We start from the raw sequence: 19,337 nt of genomic DNA, 5'->3' as shown, positions 1-19,337 counted from the left end.
ATATATATAGCATATATTTAGGCAGCATTTTTTCATTCAGACAGACATTGTTAAAAACAGTACAACAAAGCTACTGCTTAGTACGAGGGGCATGCAATATGTAATGCCCCTGATCCACTTCCAGTTGTCTGATCTAGCTGAAATTTTATATCTGCGGGTTATTTGGCAAATTACAGCTTTTTTTTTTTTTTTTTATATGGGGGGTGACCACTTATCAAGGCCCGAAGGCCACGCAGGGATAAGGGTTATTGCGTGTACAGTAATCCATGATGAGATAGTATTGTAGTAATCATTAGTATTGGGGGTTTTGATAGAGTGTCTTACTTAAGGCGGCGGTTTGTCAGGAGTTTGTTTATGTTGGACTTGAAGACGTCCAAGTTGTAGTCAGGTGGGAAACAGGCAAGCGGCAGAGAGAGAGAGTCCCACTGGCATGCAGTTCTAAGAAAGAAGCTTTGCTCATGGAATCTACGTTTGGATTTAGGCACAGATAAATAGTGGGGAAAATTATTGACAGTAGTTTCAGCCAGACGGGTGTTTCTCGTGAAAGATTGGCGAGGGGGGGGCGAGGGATTGGAGCTCAGACGAGCACCTGCCATGGAAATAACGATAAAACAAAGAGAGGCTTGCAACGTCTCTTCTGTGGGAAAGAGGTTGCAGGGAGTGTCTTTCATTATCAAGAGTTAAGAAATGAAGATTGACTCTTTATGCTGTTGCTTTTATTTTTATTTAAATTATTCGTTATAGTTTTTTTGTTTTGTTTTTGTTTTGTTTTGAAACACTATTTTGAATGTTTTGAAAAAATTGTTATTGTTAAGGGGAGGTAATTCTGTCATTTTTTCAAAAATTTAATCTAAGGGAAACAACTCTGTAAATCTGTCCAAAGGAGATAATTAAATAGTTTGTGGTTGTATAAGGAAGATGTTGGTTATCTCTGCCCTATTGTTCATTTTTTGTTTTAATTTTTCTATCAGTAACAATTCTTTTATTCTAAAGTTTCCTTAGTTTTTCTCGGTTGCTAGTATTTTAACAATTATATTTTTTTTGGTAAAATATAAGTTTTTATGATGAAATCAATTTAATTTTAACAACAAATTATGTGCATAAACATCCAAAGTTAATGCTTGTATCAGTTTTATTTAAATTTTCGTTCTTTTTTATTGTCGCACATCTCTTTTTAAATTCCAGCAGTAGTGCTCCATCATCACCATGTCCCACCTGCCCTGGTAGCGTGTTTCCATTTCTGGCAAGTCTTGGTGAAAGTGCTCTCTTTGCTCCTCGCATAAAAAGCTAATATTTTCGGGAAGCCATTCTATGGGGGAGTACAGGTAGTGCATCTTGATTCTCATATTGCCGCCAAAGTTCTTAAATGCCACTGGCATGTTTGCTACTAGATCTTCATAGTGCTCCAATTTTATGTTATTTACGAAATTCATCCAACTTGATCGAAGCAGTTTATAGGTTTTGTTAGATGTTAAAACATACAACAACAACAACTCCATATAAAATAACAAAACCGACAAGAAACATTTAACGTTGGATAGCTTTTATGCACGATAAAAGTTTGGTTAAAATTTAAGTATTAAAAATGTCAGATTTTGTACTTGGAAAGAAAGAGAAAGGAAGGGATTGAAAGATGAGTGTTTTTTTTTTTTTATTTTAAGATGCTTATTCCTTTTGCTGGGAGAATACATTTTCTTCAGTTTTGGTGAGTTTGTAGTAGAGAAATATTGTCAGCTTTAGCTTTGAAACTGAGCCTTTTTCTCGCCATATTTGTCTCTTGCTTGCTGGGTCTCTCTCCTTTCTTCTGTCTCTCTCTCTCTCAAAACCTCAGCTATTTATTTATCCCAACTGGCTTCCAAAACCTGCCGACTGCTCACCCTTTATTTTAGGCATGCATGCGTTCCATTAGTTGGATTAATTTCTACTATTTTTCTTTTCCTTAACAGAAAGGTGTAGGAGTTAATGCGCAAAGTCACTTTTATACACTTTATATGTTACAGCCGACGAGTCAACATCCATTTGGAGTTTTATTATTCTATTCATAGATCCTTGCAAGTTCCACACTTCTTGCTCAACATAATTCGTCATCTTCTCAAACATGGGAGAATTTTTGATCAGCTGTCTAATTTGAGGACCACTGAAAATACCAGCCTTTCATTTTTCAGTGGGCAAATTTGGGAAGGTTTCACACAGAAATTGAAAACACCATCCATCTTTATCCAATGCTTTCATGAATTACTTCGTCAAAGCAAGCTTTTACAGATTTACAGAGTTGTTTCCCTTAGATCAAACCAAGCTTTATGTGTAGTGGAGGAAATAGAATACGTTCGTTGTCAACTACAAAGTATAAGCTCTTCCATACTGGCCATTCTTTTTTTCACATAATGATAAGCTCGGTCTCTACTATCCCTGAGGCATAAAAACATGGGTATTTTATAGCTCTGGACTATTGACAAAGCAAGAAGGTGATCATTTTTAAGTCAATGAAAATCAGCCATTTATGTTGGTTATAAGAAATCTTTTTGAGGACGTACTTAATTACTCCCTGTTGTTATTTTTAATGTAGTCGAACGTGCCAATGGCACAGATGCAAATTGATTTCCATTGTGTAACAACACACATTTTAAAGGCCGTTTGCTGCTGTCGATAAAAAGTTACCAGTCCTCCGATTTCTATTCAGTTATGACAAGGTGTATTAGTAGCTTCACAATGTCATTGCAATAGACCAAATCTTTTTCTTGAGCAAAATATCTTATGAATTCCTGATACCTGGTATGGGAGGAACGGTACATGTACAGTTTAATCAAGATATTAAAAAATGATCGAAAAAAAAAGTTATATTGTACGTATCCGATTTGGACTGAAGATCTCCGAAAAAAATTTCTCTTAATTTGATCGAGTAGTTTTTTTTTTTTTACAGTGGAAAAACATGTTTTTATGAGAGCACATTGAAGGTAGACATCTTTGAATTTTTTGAACACGCCATGAGGAGATAATTGGGTTTAAAGCGTCGACACACCCTCACCATATTAGCTTTTCTTCTTAAAAATCGAACCTTTTGCTTGGTATCATAAAATGTTTTTTCGCTGTAAAAAAAAAATAAAAATTACTTGATGAAATTAAGTGAAATTTTTTTTCTGGGGGACTTCATTCCATAACAGATACATACAATATAAACCTTTTTCGATATTTTCAATTTTTTAATGTCTTGATTAAACTGTACAAGTACCAGAGAAACTTATCCAAACTTCATCATTCAGCATGTTCTTATCTTTTAAACGAGATGCAAGAAGTTTGGCAGAGTCTTTTGGCAAATTTAAATTGCAGACAAAATGGTTTAGTTTGTGTTGAGAAAAAGTTCTGGCTGTTTATGATTGTCATCAGAAAAGAATGCATCATCAGTAGTGACAATGCTTTGAGTTTCATCCTCGCTACTGCTGCTGCTTTCTTCAGTACCTTTAATTACAGGTACGGGAATTTCTTTACTATGAGGAGTAGGGCAAATAGCTGAGGGCAGACTGAGATACTCCCGTGCTCAATTCTTTTCTGTTAATTCCCATGATACGGATAGCACAGGCGTAACAATTGCTTGCATCATTTGAAGGTTCTCGTCAAATCATGGGGATGCCAAAGTTCATAGAATTTCATGTGCCCTTGCTCCATGGATGGAAATGCTCTGTGTATCTTTTGCAAACCATATGAGGTGCCCAACTTTTGTCTGGATCATCGAGCTTCATGCCAAAATATGCACTTCCAGTCGCTATTCATATTACCTGAAAAAAATAAAAGTTAAATTGTATATGTTGTTCCCATTAAATTTATTTATCATATTTCTGAGAGTCTATGATATATATATATATATATATATATATATATATATATATATATATATATGTATATATATATATATATAAACTTTGCTAATAATTTTCTATAATATATATATATATATATATATATATATATATATATATATATATATATATATATATATATAAAATAATGAAATCCAAAAAGAAGCAGTGTTTATCTGATATAAGCAATGGTACACTTCAATCTAATATAAATACCAGTATTTACATATAGATGTTTTAATCCCAACCAAATAAAAAAAAGCTCAATACACACACATTAGAGGGTAGAGCTTATTATAAGAGAAAAGAAATTAAAACTGTAAGTTGAAATTTACAATTGTTCGACTGAATACTCCAAAAAACAATTTACAAAGTCCTTATTCCGCAGAGTTTCAAAGAATTTTTTTTTTTTTTTTACATTTTCACCCCAAACAAGGCACATTGCCACTTTGGTGTAGGGGCCACTATCAGGGTCAGCAACTACTGGAGCACTATGTAGGGATTTGGGCAGCAAGATGTCGGTTCACATTGCACTTGAACTTTTGCACGTCAGTACAGTTAGGGAAGCAGGATCCTGGAATGGAATTGCAGAGTCTAGTGGTTCTGGGGAAGAAACTACTGGAGTAGAAAGATCTCTTACATCTAGGGATCTTTACTGTGTGGGGGTGAGATTTTGCTGCCTGTTGGGTTTGTCGAGGGTGTCTGCATCGTGGGGGCACAAGTGTCTGCAGTTCATCAGAGCATTCACCATTAAAATACTTGTAGAACAAGCAGAGGGATGCAACGTTTCATCGATGGGACAGAGGCTGAAGCTTAGATGCCAGTTCAGGGCCTATCAGATTGGCGACTCTTTTTTGAACGTTGTCTAGGAGTGAGAGACTAGTAGTAGACGCACTAGCCCAGATGTGACAACAATACTCCATACATGGGCGAATGGTGGCCTTATAGAGATGCAGGTGTCACCAGCCCACTCTCTCACCTGCACCCGCCTGTTGCGGACGATCGTCGACCTCCGAACCCTTCTACTGCCGGTGATAATTCTTGGCCGTCTAAGTTACGGGTACGCGGGTGGTGACTGAATCATCGGTGGATCGTCTAGTTATCCGATCTGAACCAGTCATTGTGTATCCTCTTAATGACGAACGTCGTCGAAAGAGGGCCGTGGATTTGTGGTGTAGTTTAAAGAAAAACAGGACAAACGATTATACACACCATAATATATTCAAATGAAACAGTAGAGTTCTTATCACTCTTTCAGAACTTTGAAGGAAGCGATGTGTTACCGTTCTACAAACAATATCGAAGGCGTCAGCTTTCAAACTTATCGTGCATGTCTCAAAAGCTCCTCGGCTCTATGCATCTATCTTTTCATCTGAGAGTCTGTTGCTCTGGCATTCTCGGCTTCTCCACCCCTGCTTCTTCCTGCAGTCTCTCGGCAGTCTCTCAGCAGTCTCTTCACCCCTGGCCTTCCTGGCAGTATCTGTCTTTTATCTCTTTAACTTGGATATATATAACAGCCTTCAAGTTTGACCTCTGAATCCGACGCAGATATTATTTCACTGACAGATATATATTCAATTGTCAATTCATGAGTTGATTTCATCATTCCTAAAAATAACACAATCACTTTCCTCAAATATCCGATTGAGTTTCAAACAAACAGTTATTAATCTTCAACATACACAGAGTTCAGGTTCTTAAATAAACAGCTTGAAACCAAGTGGTTTCGTCTTACTTTCTAACGGGGGAGGGGAGGGAAATAAAAATGGGGACAACTTTCGATAATTCAAATATACTAAATTTGTACTGTAGTTGATTCTTAGTCATTAGTAGGGCTTTGACAACAACATTTTCTTTGTTTTTATATTGTTTTACAGAGTATATATCTAAAACAGTTACACATAGTTGTCACCCCTTTACTTCGTTACACAGGATACTTTCAAGTGTCAGTAGTTTTCTAGCATGGTAGAGAGAGCCTACCTTTTTTGCAGCGGCCCTGGCAATGTTTTCAATATAATTGTTCCAGCTCATGTTTCCTGTGAACGTTAGGCCAAGCAGTTTGAAAGATGTACTCTCAGACAGGGAGTCACTGCCCATTGCTATTGGTGGCAGAGAAGGTTTCTTGTAGTTATTGAAGGAAACAAGTTTAGTCTTGGCAGTATTGAATGTGACTATCCATTTATGTCCCCATTCCACTACAGATTGGAGGTCATCCTCTAGTGTTTTTGCCATTTCTTTAGATATGTGTTCATTTGTTTTCCTGTCATGCCTGTTATAGAGTGTAGTGTCATCAGCATATATACTCATCTCAGAGGCAGTTTTGTCGGGGAGGTCATTAATAAATATCAGGAACTATAGATGTCCAAGAATAGACCCCTGAGGCACTCCCGCATTTATATCACACTGTTTAGATGTTCGACCGACGAGGACAACCTGGATTTTTCTCTTATCTAAGAAGGATTTAATTATGTTAAGTATTCTACCAGTGATACCGTATGATTTAATTTTCCTGAGGAGACCCTTGTGCCATACCCTGTCAAAAGCCTTAGATATATCTAGAGCTCCCGCTCTGCCCTCCCCCGCTTTGTCCAGTGAATGGTATATACGTTCAGAAATTACAGTGAGGATGTCAGCTGTGGAACGGGCTTGTCTAAATCCATAATGTTTGTCAGTCAGAAGTTTAGCATGAGTAAGGTGCCGGACTAGAGCATGGTTAATTATGGTCTCAAATATGTTATCCTTGCTATTCTTCTCATCAGAGGACAGAAAGAAACCTGCAAATTATATTTGTAGCAATGCTAAAATTTGTTGGTTATGTCATTAAGTAAAACCGCAATTTATTATAGTCATAAATTGCAAAGATGTACATGTCCTTTAAAAACAACGAGTAAAAAAAATGTGGGAAATGTAAAAAATAATAAAAACAAACTGGGCATAAAATTTCAGCTTGCATAAAGATTGTTTCAAAGGTAATTCAAAAGGTGAAAATAATTCTTTAGAAAGAATCAAATCCAAATTTTAAATTCAGTTAAATATAATTAGTCTGATTGAAAAATTTTCAACACAGCTTAAATTATGGAAATTGTTTTGCGTACAGTGCAGTAGTCCAAAGATAGGTTGGTCCCCAGTTGAGTGGATTTGAGAAATAAGATGGACAGAAAATCGACGTTATCTCCCATTGTTGGCTTAATTAGAAAAGACAATTTTAAACTTTTAAAAACTAAAGTCAGCCTAAAAAGTTGTCAGCACGTGAATGTTTTTCTGCAAAGTATTACAAGTTCAGTGTCAAAAAGTGGGGAGTAAAGATTAGAAAGTTTTAAGCGTGGCAAAACCTTAGCTTATTGGTAATTATAAGGCTGATAATTATAAGGCTGATAAGCAAATTCTAGCATTGCTACAAATAAAATTTGCTGATTTCTTTCTGTTCTCTAATGAGACGAATAGAAAGAATAGCATTCTTTGAAACTCTGTGGAATAAGGACTTTGTAAATTGTTTTTTTGGAGTATTCAATCGAACAATAAATTCGATTGGCAATTTCAACTTACCGTTTTAATTTCTTTTCTTTTCCCAAATAACTCTGCCAATTTTCAGTCTACAGATTCGAGATTTGACATAAGGTGTATTGAGATTTGGGGAAATCTTTTTAATCGGTTTTCGGCCAGAAAATTTGCCTGTCAAGAGGTCAAAGTTCAACGATTTGACCTTTGAAAATTCTACCAAACTCCTTCACCAATTTTGGGTCTAAACACTTGAAATGTTAGATGTAGGTTACTTGGACATGGATCAAACGTTTTAATTTGATTTGAGCCCAAAACAATAAATGTTAAGGGGTTAAAATTGGGGTCCAAGTTAAAAAAAATTTGACCTCTGCGATCTCTACAAAATTATATTCAGCCAATTTTTGGTCTAAACATTTGAAATTTTACATAAAGTCTGATCAGACATAGGGCAAGCTTTATAATCGGTTTTTGGCCGAAAATTTGGCTGCCAAGGGGTCAGATTCAAAAGATTTGACCTTTGCGGTCTCTAGCAAACTATTCAGCCAATTTTGGGGTCTAAACATTTGAAATTTTACATAAAGAGTATTCAGACATGCAGCAAGCTTTTAAATCATTTTTTGGGTGAAAATTGGGCTGCCAAGAGGTCAAAGTTGAAAGAGTTGACCTTTGCAGACTCTACCAAACTTCTCCACCAATTTGGGGTTTAAACATTTGAAATCTTAGATGTAGGTAACCTGGACATGAGTCAAACTTTTTAATATATATATATATATAGTACTAGAATCGGACGATCAAGCCTTTATGGGCTTTAGAATTAAGATGCAACATAATATTAGTTACTTTTATTTTCTCTACCGCTCTCCCTTGACCCAGGACTGTACCCTAATAAACAAAGTCTCTGACAGCGTAGATACAACACTTTCCCTTGATACTAGTGCACAAGTTCATGTATTTGGTGACTGCAATGTCCACCACAGAAACTGGCTTGGATTCTCTAATTACACAGACGCAGCTGGTATCACAACACATAGGTTCTCTATATCTCATTCCCTATCACAGATGGTTACGTTTCCAACGCGTTTCCCTGACCAGCAAGAGCAACACGCATCACTCTGTTTCTGACCACAGTACAGTTCCTGATGATTGTGTTATGAACGCCCACAGCCCACTTGGGAATGCTGATCATGTAGTAATAATAGTTGAAATCACCCTAAACTCTAGAGCCAAAATGGAAGATCCATTGCTCAAAACAATGAGATATTATAAAAAGGCTGACTGGGAAGCCATCATGGATCTCATCAGAGACGCCCTATGGTGAAATATCTTTTCACTTCCTGCTAAACAGTGTGCAAATGAGACCACTGAATGGTTCAAAACAGCAATTGAAGCACATGTCTCCACGTGGAAATTTTATAGCAAGTCCCACTCTCCCCAATGGTTTACTTCCACATATGCAGCTGCCATCGCGCAAAGGCAGCACGCGTACCACAGATTTAACCAACATAAATTCAGTTCAAACAGACAGAAGTATATAGAAGCCAGAAGTAACTGTAAGAAAGAAATAGCGACAGCTAAGAGAGAAGTTACTGAAACCACCCAAAAACGCATCCAAGCTCAGAAATTAGGAACCCATGACTTCTGGAAAATCTACAACAGTGCAGTAAATAATGGGCAATCAATAATTCCTCCGCTATCCAACAATCGTGAAGTTGTTTGCTCAGCAACCGAGAAGGCTAACATGCTTGCCAGTCGGTTTGCCTTTAACTCCACACTAAACCCTGCTAACCACCCTCTTCCAGACTTTCCTTTGCGGACAGATGCCACACTTGACGATCTGAAAATCACCCCTTCTCAGGTGCATGCTATTATAAAAAATCTTGACACTGCAAAAGCATGTGGACCTGATCTCATCCCGGCTGTACTATTAAAAAAGTGCTCTGCCGAAGTAGCTCCAATCCTCTCCAAACTATACAACAAATGCCTTAATGAATCTTGCTTTCCTGCCTGCTGGAAAACTGCTTCTGTGGTACCAGTTTTCAAGAATTCTAGTGAAAGAACTGACCCAGCAAATTACTGCCCCATTAACCTCCTCCCACTTTTTGCCAAAATATTTGAGTCCATAATTAACCAAGCTCTAGTCCATCACCTTACAGATGTTAAGCTTCTTACCGACCAACAATATGGATTTAGGCAAGCTCGTTCCATGGCAGATATTCTAACTGTAATCTCCGAGCGTATATACCATTCACTTGACAAAGCAGGGGAGGGTAGAACTGTAGCTCTAGATATATCTAAGGCTTTTGACAGGGTATGGCACAAGGGTCTCCTCAGGAAAATTAAATCATACGGTATCACTGGTAGAATACTTAACATAATTAAATCCTTCTTAGATAAGAGAAAAATCCAGGTTGTCCTCGTCGGTCGAACATCTAAACAGTGTGATATAAATGCGGGAGTGCCTCAGGGGTCTATCCTTGGACCTCTATTATTCCTAATATTCATAAATGACCTCCCTGACAAAATTGTCTGTGAGATGGGTATATATGCTGATGACACCACACTCTATAACAGACACAACAGGAAAACAAATGAGCATATATCTAAAGAAATGTCAGAAACACTAGAGGATGACCTCCAATCTGTAGTGGAATGGGGACAAAAATGGATGGTCACATTCAATGCTGCCAAGACTAAACTTGTTTCCTTCAATAACTACAAGAAACCATCTCTACCATCAATAGCAATGGCCAAAGACTCTTTATTTGAAAGCACATCTTTTAAACTCCTCTGCCTAACGTTCACAGGAAACATGAGTTGGAACAATTACATTGAGAGCATTGCCAGGACCGCTGCGAAGAAAGTAGGTTCTCTCTACCATGCTAGAAAGCTACTGACGCCTGAAAGTATCCTGTACCTCTATAAGGCCACCATTCGCCCATGTATGGAGTATTGTTGTCATATTTGTGCCGGTGCATCTGCTACTAGTCTTTCATTCCTGCACAAGGTTCAAAAGAGAGTCGCCAACCTAATAGGTCCTGAACTATCATCCAAGCTTCAGCCTCTGTCCCATCAATGCAATGTAGCATCCCTCTGCCTGTTCTACAAGTACTTTAATGGTGAATGTTCCGATGAGCTGCAAGCACTTGTACCCCCAGTATGTAAATACCCCCGACAAACCCGACAGGCAGTAAAATCCCACCCCTTCACACTAGAGATCCCTAGATGTAAGAGAGCCTTCTACTCCAATAGTTTATTCCCCAGAACCGCTAGACTTTGGAACTCCCTTCCAGGTTCCTGCTTCCCCAACTGTACTGACATGCAGAAGTTCAAATGTAATGTGAACCGACATCTTGCTGCCCAACTCCCCACCTAGTACCCCTGTAGCCTGTGTCCCTAATACTAGCCCCCTACATCAAAGTGGCAATGTGCCTTGTTAGGGGTGAAAATGTAATAAAAAAAAAAGTGCTTCCACTGCATTGACTGGGCTTTGGTCTCTGGATCATAGTGATGGACCCAGGTTTCATCCTGTGTAATCAGTCTTTTGAAAAACTTTGACTCATCTTCTTGACACATCAAATTCATCCTCAAGCACTCAACGCGTTCTCGCTTCTGGAATGGTGTGAGCAACCTGGGAATTCATCTGGCAGACACATTATGCATATGCAAATGGTCATGAATGATAGTTTCCACAGACCCTGTACTAATCTTGATATCTTGGGCTATTTGGCAAATAGTAATGCACCGATCTTCCAAAATGACAGCCTCAACTTGACGGACAGATGCCTCATCAATGGCAGAAGGGGGGGGGGGGCGACCCGGTCTGAGAGCTGTTTTCACAGACTTCTGGCCATGTTTGAATTCACGATGCCAGCGTTTTACAAGGTCATATGATGGGGCATTATCACCATAAGTTTCTTTCATTTCATCAAAAGTCTCCTGTGGTGTGTGCCCTTTCAAATACAAAACTGCTCGACATTCAACAGGCTCCATTTCACACCTGACTCAGTTCAAACACCTGTAAAACAGAAACCACAATTAGTTCAGAGCTGTAATTTTTACACATCACCCGTAGAGATATAAATCATTGCACATGCAAAATTTCAGCTAGATCAGACAACTGGAAGTGGAGGGGCATTACTTATTGCACGCCCCTTTTCATTATTCAAATTCTTTCTTCTTTCAAATATGTGGATGCCAAAGTTCATAATCCTCAAAAGTTTATTCCAGTAATGGAACATTGGGTAGTAAATGATTAATAGTTCTTTCATTTCTGTATTTGATTAAGGGACATTTACTCGGTTATTTACAATTATAAAAAAAAAAAATGAATGATAGCTCAAAACAATGAGCTAATTTAACGAAAACAGTGTTATTTTGGGAGTTAGCACATCAAAATTGTCCCAAGTCAGTAGACAAAACAAAGACATAAAATTTGCTGTTGACAAGTGTTATAAACACGAGTTGTTTTCAATTTTCGTCAAAGGGTCGATCTTTAATATAGGAAACAATTTATTTAAAAAAAAAAAGGGATATATTAAATATTTAATTTAAATGTAGGTACATTTTTTTAATTATTAATTACAAAACCTTTTAATAAACAAACGCATAGACCGTGTCTCTAGCATTCTAAAATCTTATTTTAAAATGAGTTCATTCTCTACCATTATACAAGTATACTAGGGGCGTTCCAAAATAATGCCTCCTATTTTTTATTCCTCCAAAATGGATCAGATGGAATTGCAAATTGCATTGTTATGATGATAGAACTTATGCATTCATGACCTGAAAGTTTCTCTCTGTTGCAGATATTGACGATGTGGGACTCTAAAAAAGCAACTTCTGGCATGGACGTGTGTCAGAAGCAGAAATGCATCATTGAATTTCTGGCAAAAGCGCATTGAGAATGGTGGTGACTATGTAGCAAGATGCATTCTGGAGCACAAAATGTCACTCGTTTTAATTGTACAACTCTTATTGTTATAGCTCTCCAAGTTTTTGAGATAAAAGAATAGGAAGTTTTACTTTTGGAATAACCCTCATATGACAAAGCATGCTCCAGTTTCCCCTGCACAGCCATCGCTCATTGTTGGCAAGAATACATTGACTATGGTGGTAAAAAAATAAATTCTGAAGCACAAAATATCACTCGTTTTAATGGTATCACTCACGTCTTCGTAGTTCTTCAACTTTTTGAGTTAAAACATAGGAGTCTTTACTTTTGGAACAACCCTTATATATATATATATATATATATATATTATATATATATATATATATATATATATATATATATATATATATATATATATATAATTCATTGAAATTTTGAAATACTTTCGGATTATAGATTGTATAATACTGGAAAAATTAAAGTCCATATAAATATTAATATCAATATTTATAAGACAATGCCAACCAGATAAAGAAGTTCAATACACGAGATATAGCAATAGCGTAAATGAAAATTTGGAATAAGATTCTGTAAATTAAAAAATTTACAACAAATTTATTATTTGACAAGGAATACAAAAATTTTAAGTTTTTTCCTTAACCCATGGATTTTCAATAAATGGTTCGTCTCATTAGAGGGAATGTTTTTAGCAAAATGATGTTTATAGGCAGTCATGAATTTTGCTATTTCTTGTATTCCTTGCCAAAAATATATTTGCCATAAATTTTTTAATTTACAGAATTTAATTTCAAATTTTCATATATATATATATATATATATATATATATATATATATATATATATATATATATATATATATATATATATATATATATATATATATATACCAGCTCTCTATTTCTGTGCTAGAAAGTTACTTATGCCTGAAAGTTATTCTGTACCTCTATAAGGCCACCATTCTCCCATGTATGGAATATTGTTGTCATATTTGGGTTGGTGCATCTGCTACTAGTCTCTCACTCCTGGACAGAGCTCAAACAAGAGTCGCCAACATAATGAGCTCCGAACTGTCAGCCTCTTTCCCATCAACAAAATCTTGCATTCCTCTGTCTGTCTTACGAGTATTTTAATGGTATATGCCCTGACGAACTACAAGCCCTTGTATCCCCTGAACATAAATATCCCCAACAAACCCGACAAGCAGAAAAATCCCACCCCCTACACAGTAGAGATTCCCAGATGCCAGAAAGCCTTCTACTCTAATAGTTTCTTCCCCAGAACTGCTAGACTTTGGAATTCCCTTCTGGGTTCCTGCTTCCCCAACTGTACTGACATGCAGAAGTTCAACTTACTGCTCAACTCCCTACATAGTATCCCTGCAATTATGTCCCCGATAGTAGCCCTTTACATCAAAGTGGCATCGTGCCTTGTTTGGAGTGAAAATGCAATACAAAAGAAAAAAAAAAAAACAGGCATTCAAATGTTGATGTCACGAATATACACATTTATAAATTTCAGCATAAAATATTTTTTTAGCATCATAGTTATTGACTAAGCACCGAGTAGTGATTTTTTTTCTATCTTTTATTCAACCGGTAAGAAAACAATTTTGAGAACAGATAAAAAAAACAAAAAACTACTGTCAAAAGACGAATTAATGTGAAGTCTTTGGATTCATCAGACTAATGCTCTCATCTTAAGTATCATTTACATGTTTCAGTCAATGTAACCTCCGAACTTCTTCAGGTGTATCTTTTCAAACCCAGGAATGTTTCTGTTGAACTCTGAACTTCTGGAGAAGGTCAGAGGTTACATTGACCGAAACGTTGTGAAAATGACGCTCAAGATGAGAACAATAGTCCAATGAATCCAAATAATGCGAATAACCAATCTTCATCTCAAAAATTCAGAAACGTGACAAATTTCTTGTTGATCATCTTCTATAATATAAATCTCACCTGTTTAAATGTATGTATGTATATATGTACGTATGTATGTATGTTTGTATGTATGTTTGTATGTATGTTTGTATGCCTCGCAAAAACTTTTGACAGCGACGACAGATCCTGACAATATCAGTATCATTTTTGAAGCTCGACGTCAACAAACATTGAAAAATTGGCCAAAACATTCATTTCTCCACCCTAAACTCGGTCGTTTTATACAAGGAGGGGTCTATTTTTTTCGCCGACATTTTAGCAAGTCATCGTCACTGTTGGATTGACTTTGGTTAATTTCAACGCTTTTTTTTTTTTGCTCAACACACACCTCCAAACATCCGGGCACCCATGCTAGTTTATAATGAAATAGCAGAGCGTTGCTATTGTTGACCAAGGGAAGAGTCTATCAAGCATGTGTGCAAAGTATTATGATCTGTGGAAGTGAAACCCGGCCAGCAAGAATTTAGGACATGTGTTGCATGAAGAGAAATGATATGAGAATGATACGATGGGTGTGTCATGTGATTGTTAAAGACACGCTTTTGATTCTGATTATCTCCCGTGGAAGATTGAATTGACAGTATAGAGAGATGCATGGAAAATAGGAGATTTTGTTGGTGCAGTCACATTGAAAGAATGGATAAGAGGAGGTTTTTAGGTTGGTAGATGTAGAACAGTTAAGGTAGCAGGATCAGTTGGCAAGGGAAGATCAATAAAAACATGGGAGGAAGTGGTAAATATGGTTTTGAGAGAAAGAGGGTTAAATAAAGACCTGGGCAGAGATAGACGTTATGAATATGGATTATTTCCTCTTCGATAATCCAAGCTATAAAAGTTGTACATTCCCAAGTAGACGAGTAGGAAGATTCTTAATTGAATGAAAGATTACTAGACGGAATTTCTTGTCCTGTTTTCATTAGAATAGGTTAGTTTGGAAGTCAATTTTTAAAAAGCTGTCCAACACATGCTAGATAATATACTACTACTACTACTACTACTACTACTACTGATGGTGGTGGTGATGATGATGATGATGATGATGATGATGATGATGATGATGATGATGATGATGATGATGAAACCTTCTTTTTCTTTTCAATTTTCTTATCTTTTAGTTTTTATTGAGGATGGTGCATCCTATCTAATGCCAGATATTCACCTGCTATTTCAGACACTTTAATTAAGTGATCATTTTTTAAAATTCTAACCGTCCGTTTAAGTAGAATTGCTTTTTATCTCTCTTGCACTTGGTTCACTGAGTATCCTTGTCAGGTACTTTTTGGAATTCTTTTCATGTTATGCACATATATTTATGTGTATGTGTTTATGTGTGTGTGTGTGTCTCCTATAATGATGAAACTAATGAAGCATCCATCATATAAATATCCGAGATGAAAATAAAAAAAATCCCTATAAACGAAAATCTCCTTGGGAGAATATGTTTGCAATGAAATTACTACAGTTTTTGTAGCAAGCCATCCTTAATGAAGCGCAATTGGATTTATTTTTAAGTTTATCTTGTGAAAGTTTTATAATGGTTACTGATCCGGTCTGTAGGCTTAACGTGTAGTGTTCAAGTTCCCCAATACTGTTAAATCACTTTACACTTGGGAAAAGGTATGATCTCAGTAGTAGGGAATGGGATGTTTCGGTGTAGCTGATTCGGAGTGGTCGATTCAGCGTGGCTGATTTGGCATTGCCATTTCGGCTTGGTCAATTCGAGAGGGAAAATTCAGTGGAGGGAAAATTTGGTGTCCACCATGCTAGTCATATTTTTATAAAGATTTTATAAATTAAAAAAAATTAAGAAAAACAATATGAAAATGAAAGAAGGATGTTGTAGTTTGTTTGAAGCATTGTGTGTAGTGTGAAAGGGGTTGTATTTGAAGGCTATATCAATGAAGCTGTGTTTGAATGTTATATCAATGTGGTTTTATTTGAAGGCTATATCAATGCATTTGTGTTTGAAGGCTATATCAATGCAGTTGTGTTTGAAGGCTATATCAATGCAGTTGTGTTTGAAGGCTATATCAATGTGGTTGTGTAAAGGCTATATCAATGTGGTTATGTTTGAAGGTTATATCAATGCGGTTCATTTTATATGCTAACTCGTGTTCACAGTGTTTCCCACAAACTTCATTGATATAGCCTTTAAATACAACTCCTTTTAATATGAAAATATATCACTTTAACTATTTTTAAGAAAAATCATGTGTTTACTAAACTCTTTTTAGCTAATTATTTTCTAATTAATTTTTTAAGGATCAAAAACTTAAAAAAATATTTGTAAGTTCTTTTTTTTAAATTAAGAAAAACAACATAAAAATGTAATCTCGTTGTTGACGACTGAATGTTGTCTGTTTTTGTGTCATGTTTTAAATAAACACGGTTATTTTTAAGTTCTTTTTTAATTGAAAAAAAAAACAATATTAAAATATTATCTCGTTGTTGACGACTGCATGTTGTTTGTTTTTGTTGTGTTTAAAATAAACATGGTTATTTTAAGTTCTTTTTTTTTTTTAATCAAATCAGTTTTTTTCTTTTAATAATTTGTATTTCAATTTTATTCAAAGAAGAAATATCTTCATTTACTTAATTAATATTAAAAATATAAAAAAACCTTTGACTATAACGATAAAACACTAATTTGACACCGAATCGTCCTCACCCCCACCCCCGAATCGGTCACACGCAGATTCCCATAAAATGCTGTATGCAAATCAAAAATGTTTTGTATCATTTCTCATAGTATGGTGTCATCACTTTTGTAAAATAAAAAATATTTTCTACTTTTATAGTCTTGAAAAAAGAAAAACTTTCAATCGTAGAACATGGATTTTGCTGTCGGCAACCTCAGTTGGAGCAGCAACCAGTTGGTTTCCAATTTCTACATGAATTCTAATAATCTTGAACCGCAAGGCAACACATGTCTTTCAACTCTTGGGATCACTTCTTTATTAACCATGATTCAACTGAGTTCTTGGAATAGTTCATCCTTGCATATGAAAGAATGTCTAAATGGAGACTTGCAGAAAATCCTTGGTTTTGCTTTCTTTAAAGAATATTTAGATTCCGTCGTATCGGAAGACAAAAATCAGATTTTCAGACAGAAGATTTTCGCTTTCTATCATAAAAATATGACTGTAAGCAAGTATTTCAATCAAATAATGCAACAGATATTTCATATTGATTTCATTCCTATAGACTTTGCAGCTATCAATGCCTCAGCAGTCATAAATGAACACATTGGAGATTTTTCTGATAGAAAAGTTACCCAGTTCGTTAAAGATGACACGTTGTCAGCAGATATGAAAGTAGCACTATTCAATGGAATATATTTCAAAGGAGAATGGCAACACAAATTCTTTCAAAAATATACAACAATGCAAGAGTTTGAGATCAGCAGTGGTAAAACTGTACCTGTAAACATGATGTTCGCCAGGCAGAAATTTTGTGTAAAAGATGATAACAACCTGGAGTATAGCTCCATTAAAATACCTTACGTTGATAAGCATCAAGATATGTACATTCTCTTACCAAAAAAGAGGAATGGCTTGTTTCAGTTGGAAAAGAAACTGAGTCCAGAATTTATTCAATCTTTCCTTTCTCAGACCAATTGTCAAGAAAAACTAACGGAACTTTATTTACCAAAATTTAAACTTGAGAGTAATTTCGACATGGATATGATTACATTTATTCCTCAAGGCTGGATTGTTGAGAGGAGGAAGCTGACTAAAATGTGGCATCAAACAACGATTGATGTAAGCGAGGGAGGGACAGAAGCGGTTGCCACTTCAGGTGCTGTCAATGGACTGATGGGGCCGCTAGCAACACGATTCCTTGTTGATCATCCATTTTTATTTTTCATTGTTGACCAAAAATTTAAAATTGTAATTTTCATTGGCAGAGTTGTTAACCCAAATCAAGGAAAAAAATAAAACAATTATAATAATAAAATGTACCCACTTGTTGTTGTTGTTGTTGTTGTTGTAGAGCATCATTTATTCATTGAAAATTAAAATAATTGAATAGTAAAAACTAATCACTTACTGTTGTTGTTGTTGTTGTTGTTGTTGTAGATCATCATTTATTCATTGAAAATTAAAATAATTGAATAGTAAAAACTAATCACTTGCTGTTGTTGTTTTTGAGTATCGTTTATTCATTTGATATGAATCAGCTGATTATTATTGGTATACGTTTCTCTGATATCTTTCTATTCAGAATTATTTCTAGAAAGATATCAAAATACTTACGAGAGGGACCATGTGAAGATCACCAACATCCTAAATGAAAATGTTTCCAGGGAACTAACTGAATTCGAACTTGGTGCATCCAGTTTGTCAGTTTGTTTCGTTAACCATTTAGTCACTGTCACCTCCAAATATTGCATGTTGAGCACAAATGAATTACAAACAAATACAAAATATGAAAGGAAGTTTATGACGAATTATTTCTGTAAAATTTGTGAATAAAATTAAAAATTTCTAAATTCTGTTTAAGTATTCTGAGTTGAGCAAATTTTGTTAAACTTATAAGCAAAAAAAAAAAAATAGTAGCCTTTTATTAGCAGCCCGTGTCGATAACCACTTGACCATCTTCACCTTCCTTTTGTTGTTGCTGCTGTTGTTTTTCAAATAAATTAAAATTTAATGTCTTCTTTATTGTGATAAATCATCCAATTCAATTGTTCTACTTTGTTTTCCAGGAGTTTGTCATAATTAGCAAATTTGGAAATTCAAGCTCTTTATTTAATTTAGTTTAGTTGACAAATTTGAGAACATCAATCATACTAGAAAGATGAAAAAGAAACGATACAATATAGAAGGAAAATGAAAAAAAAGAAAACCTAAAATTGTTTATATGTTTATTGATGTTTTGTCTTTCTTCCAAGACTTCCTCAAGATGATTGATTTCATGAAAAACATCATAGATAAAAGTCGAAAATATATGGTGTGTTTATGGTGTGGAAAGAAAGATTATCATCATATCATATGCAAAGATTCTATTGTTGGCATTGGTTTCCCTGATAATTTTCTCGAAAAACATCGGGTACTTACGAGAGGGACCACGAGAAGGTGCCAACATCCTAAGTGAAAGTGATTTTTGTAGAACGAACTGGATTCGAAT

General features: G+C 35.6%; 1 protein-coding gene across 2 annotated transcripts in view; it reads left to right on the top strand.

Annotated features, from left to right (window-relative positions):
- The window catches only part of LOC145288055 (serpin B10-like), a 60,911-nt gene extending 42,734 nt beyond the window's left edge, over positions 1-18,177 (top strand). For both annotated transcript variants that reach the window (XM_080136087.1, XM_080136088.1), the window contains exon 2: positions 17,006-18,177. In XM_080136087.1, the coding sequence (XP_079992213.1) occupies positions 17,039-18,145 (1,107 nt within the window). In that variant the 5' untranslated portion in view covers positions 17,006-17,038 and the 3' untranslated portion in view covers positions 18,146-18,177. The remainder of the gene's footprint in view (positions 1-17,005) is intronic.
- The last annotated feature ends 1,160 nt before the right edge of the window (positions 18,178-19,337 follow it).

This window comes from Euprymna scolopes, chromosome 11 (genome assembly GCF_053919585.1).
Source record: "Euprymna scolopes isolate OS-2025 chromosome 11, ASM5391958v1, whole genome shotgun sequence".
In the NCBI taxonomy this organism is placed as follows: Eukaryota; Metazoa; Mollusca; class Cephalopoda; order Sepiida; family Sepiolidae; genus Euprymna; species Euprymna scolopes.
Note: the sequence above shows the minus strand (reverse complement) of the source record. Positions and strands in the feature narration are given on the sequence as shown.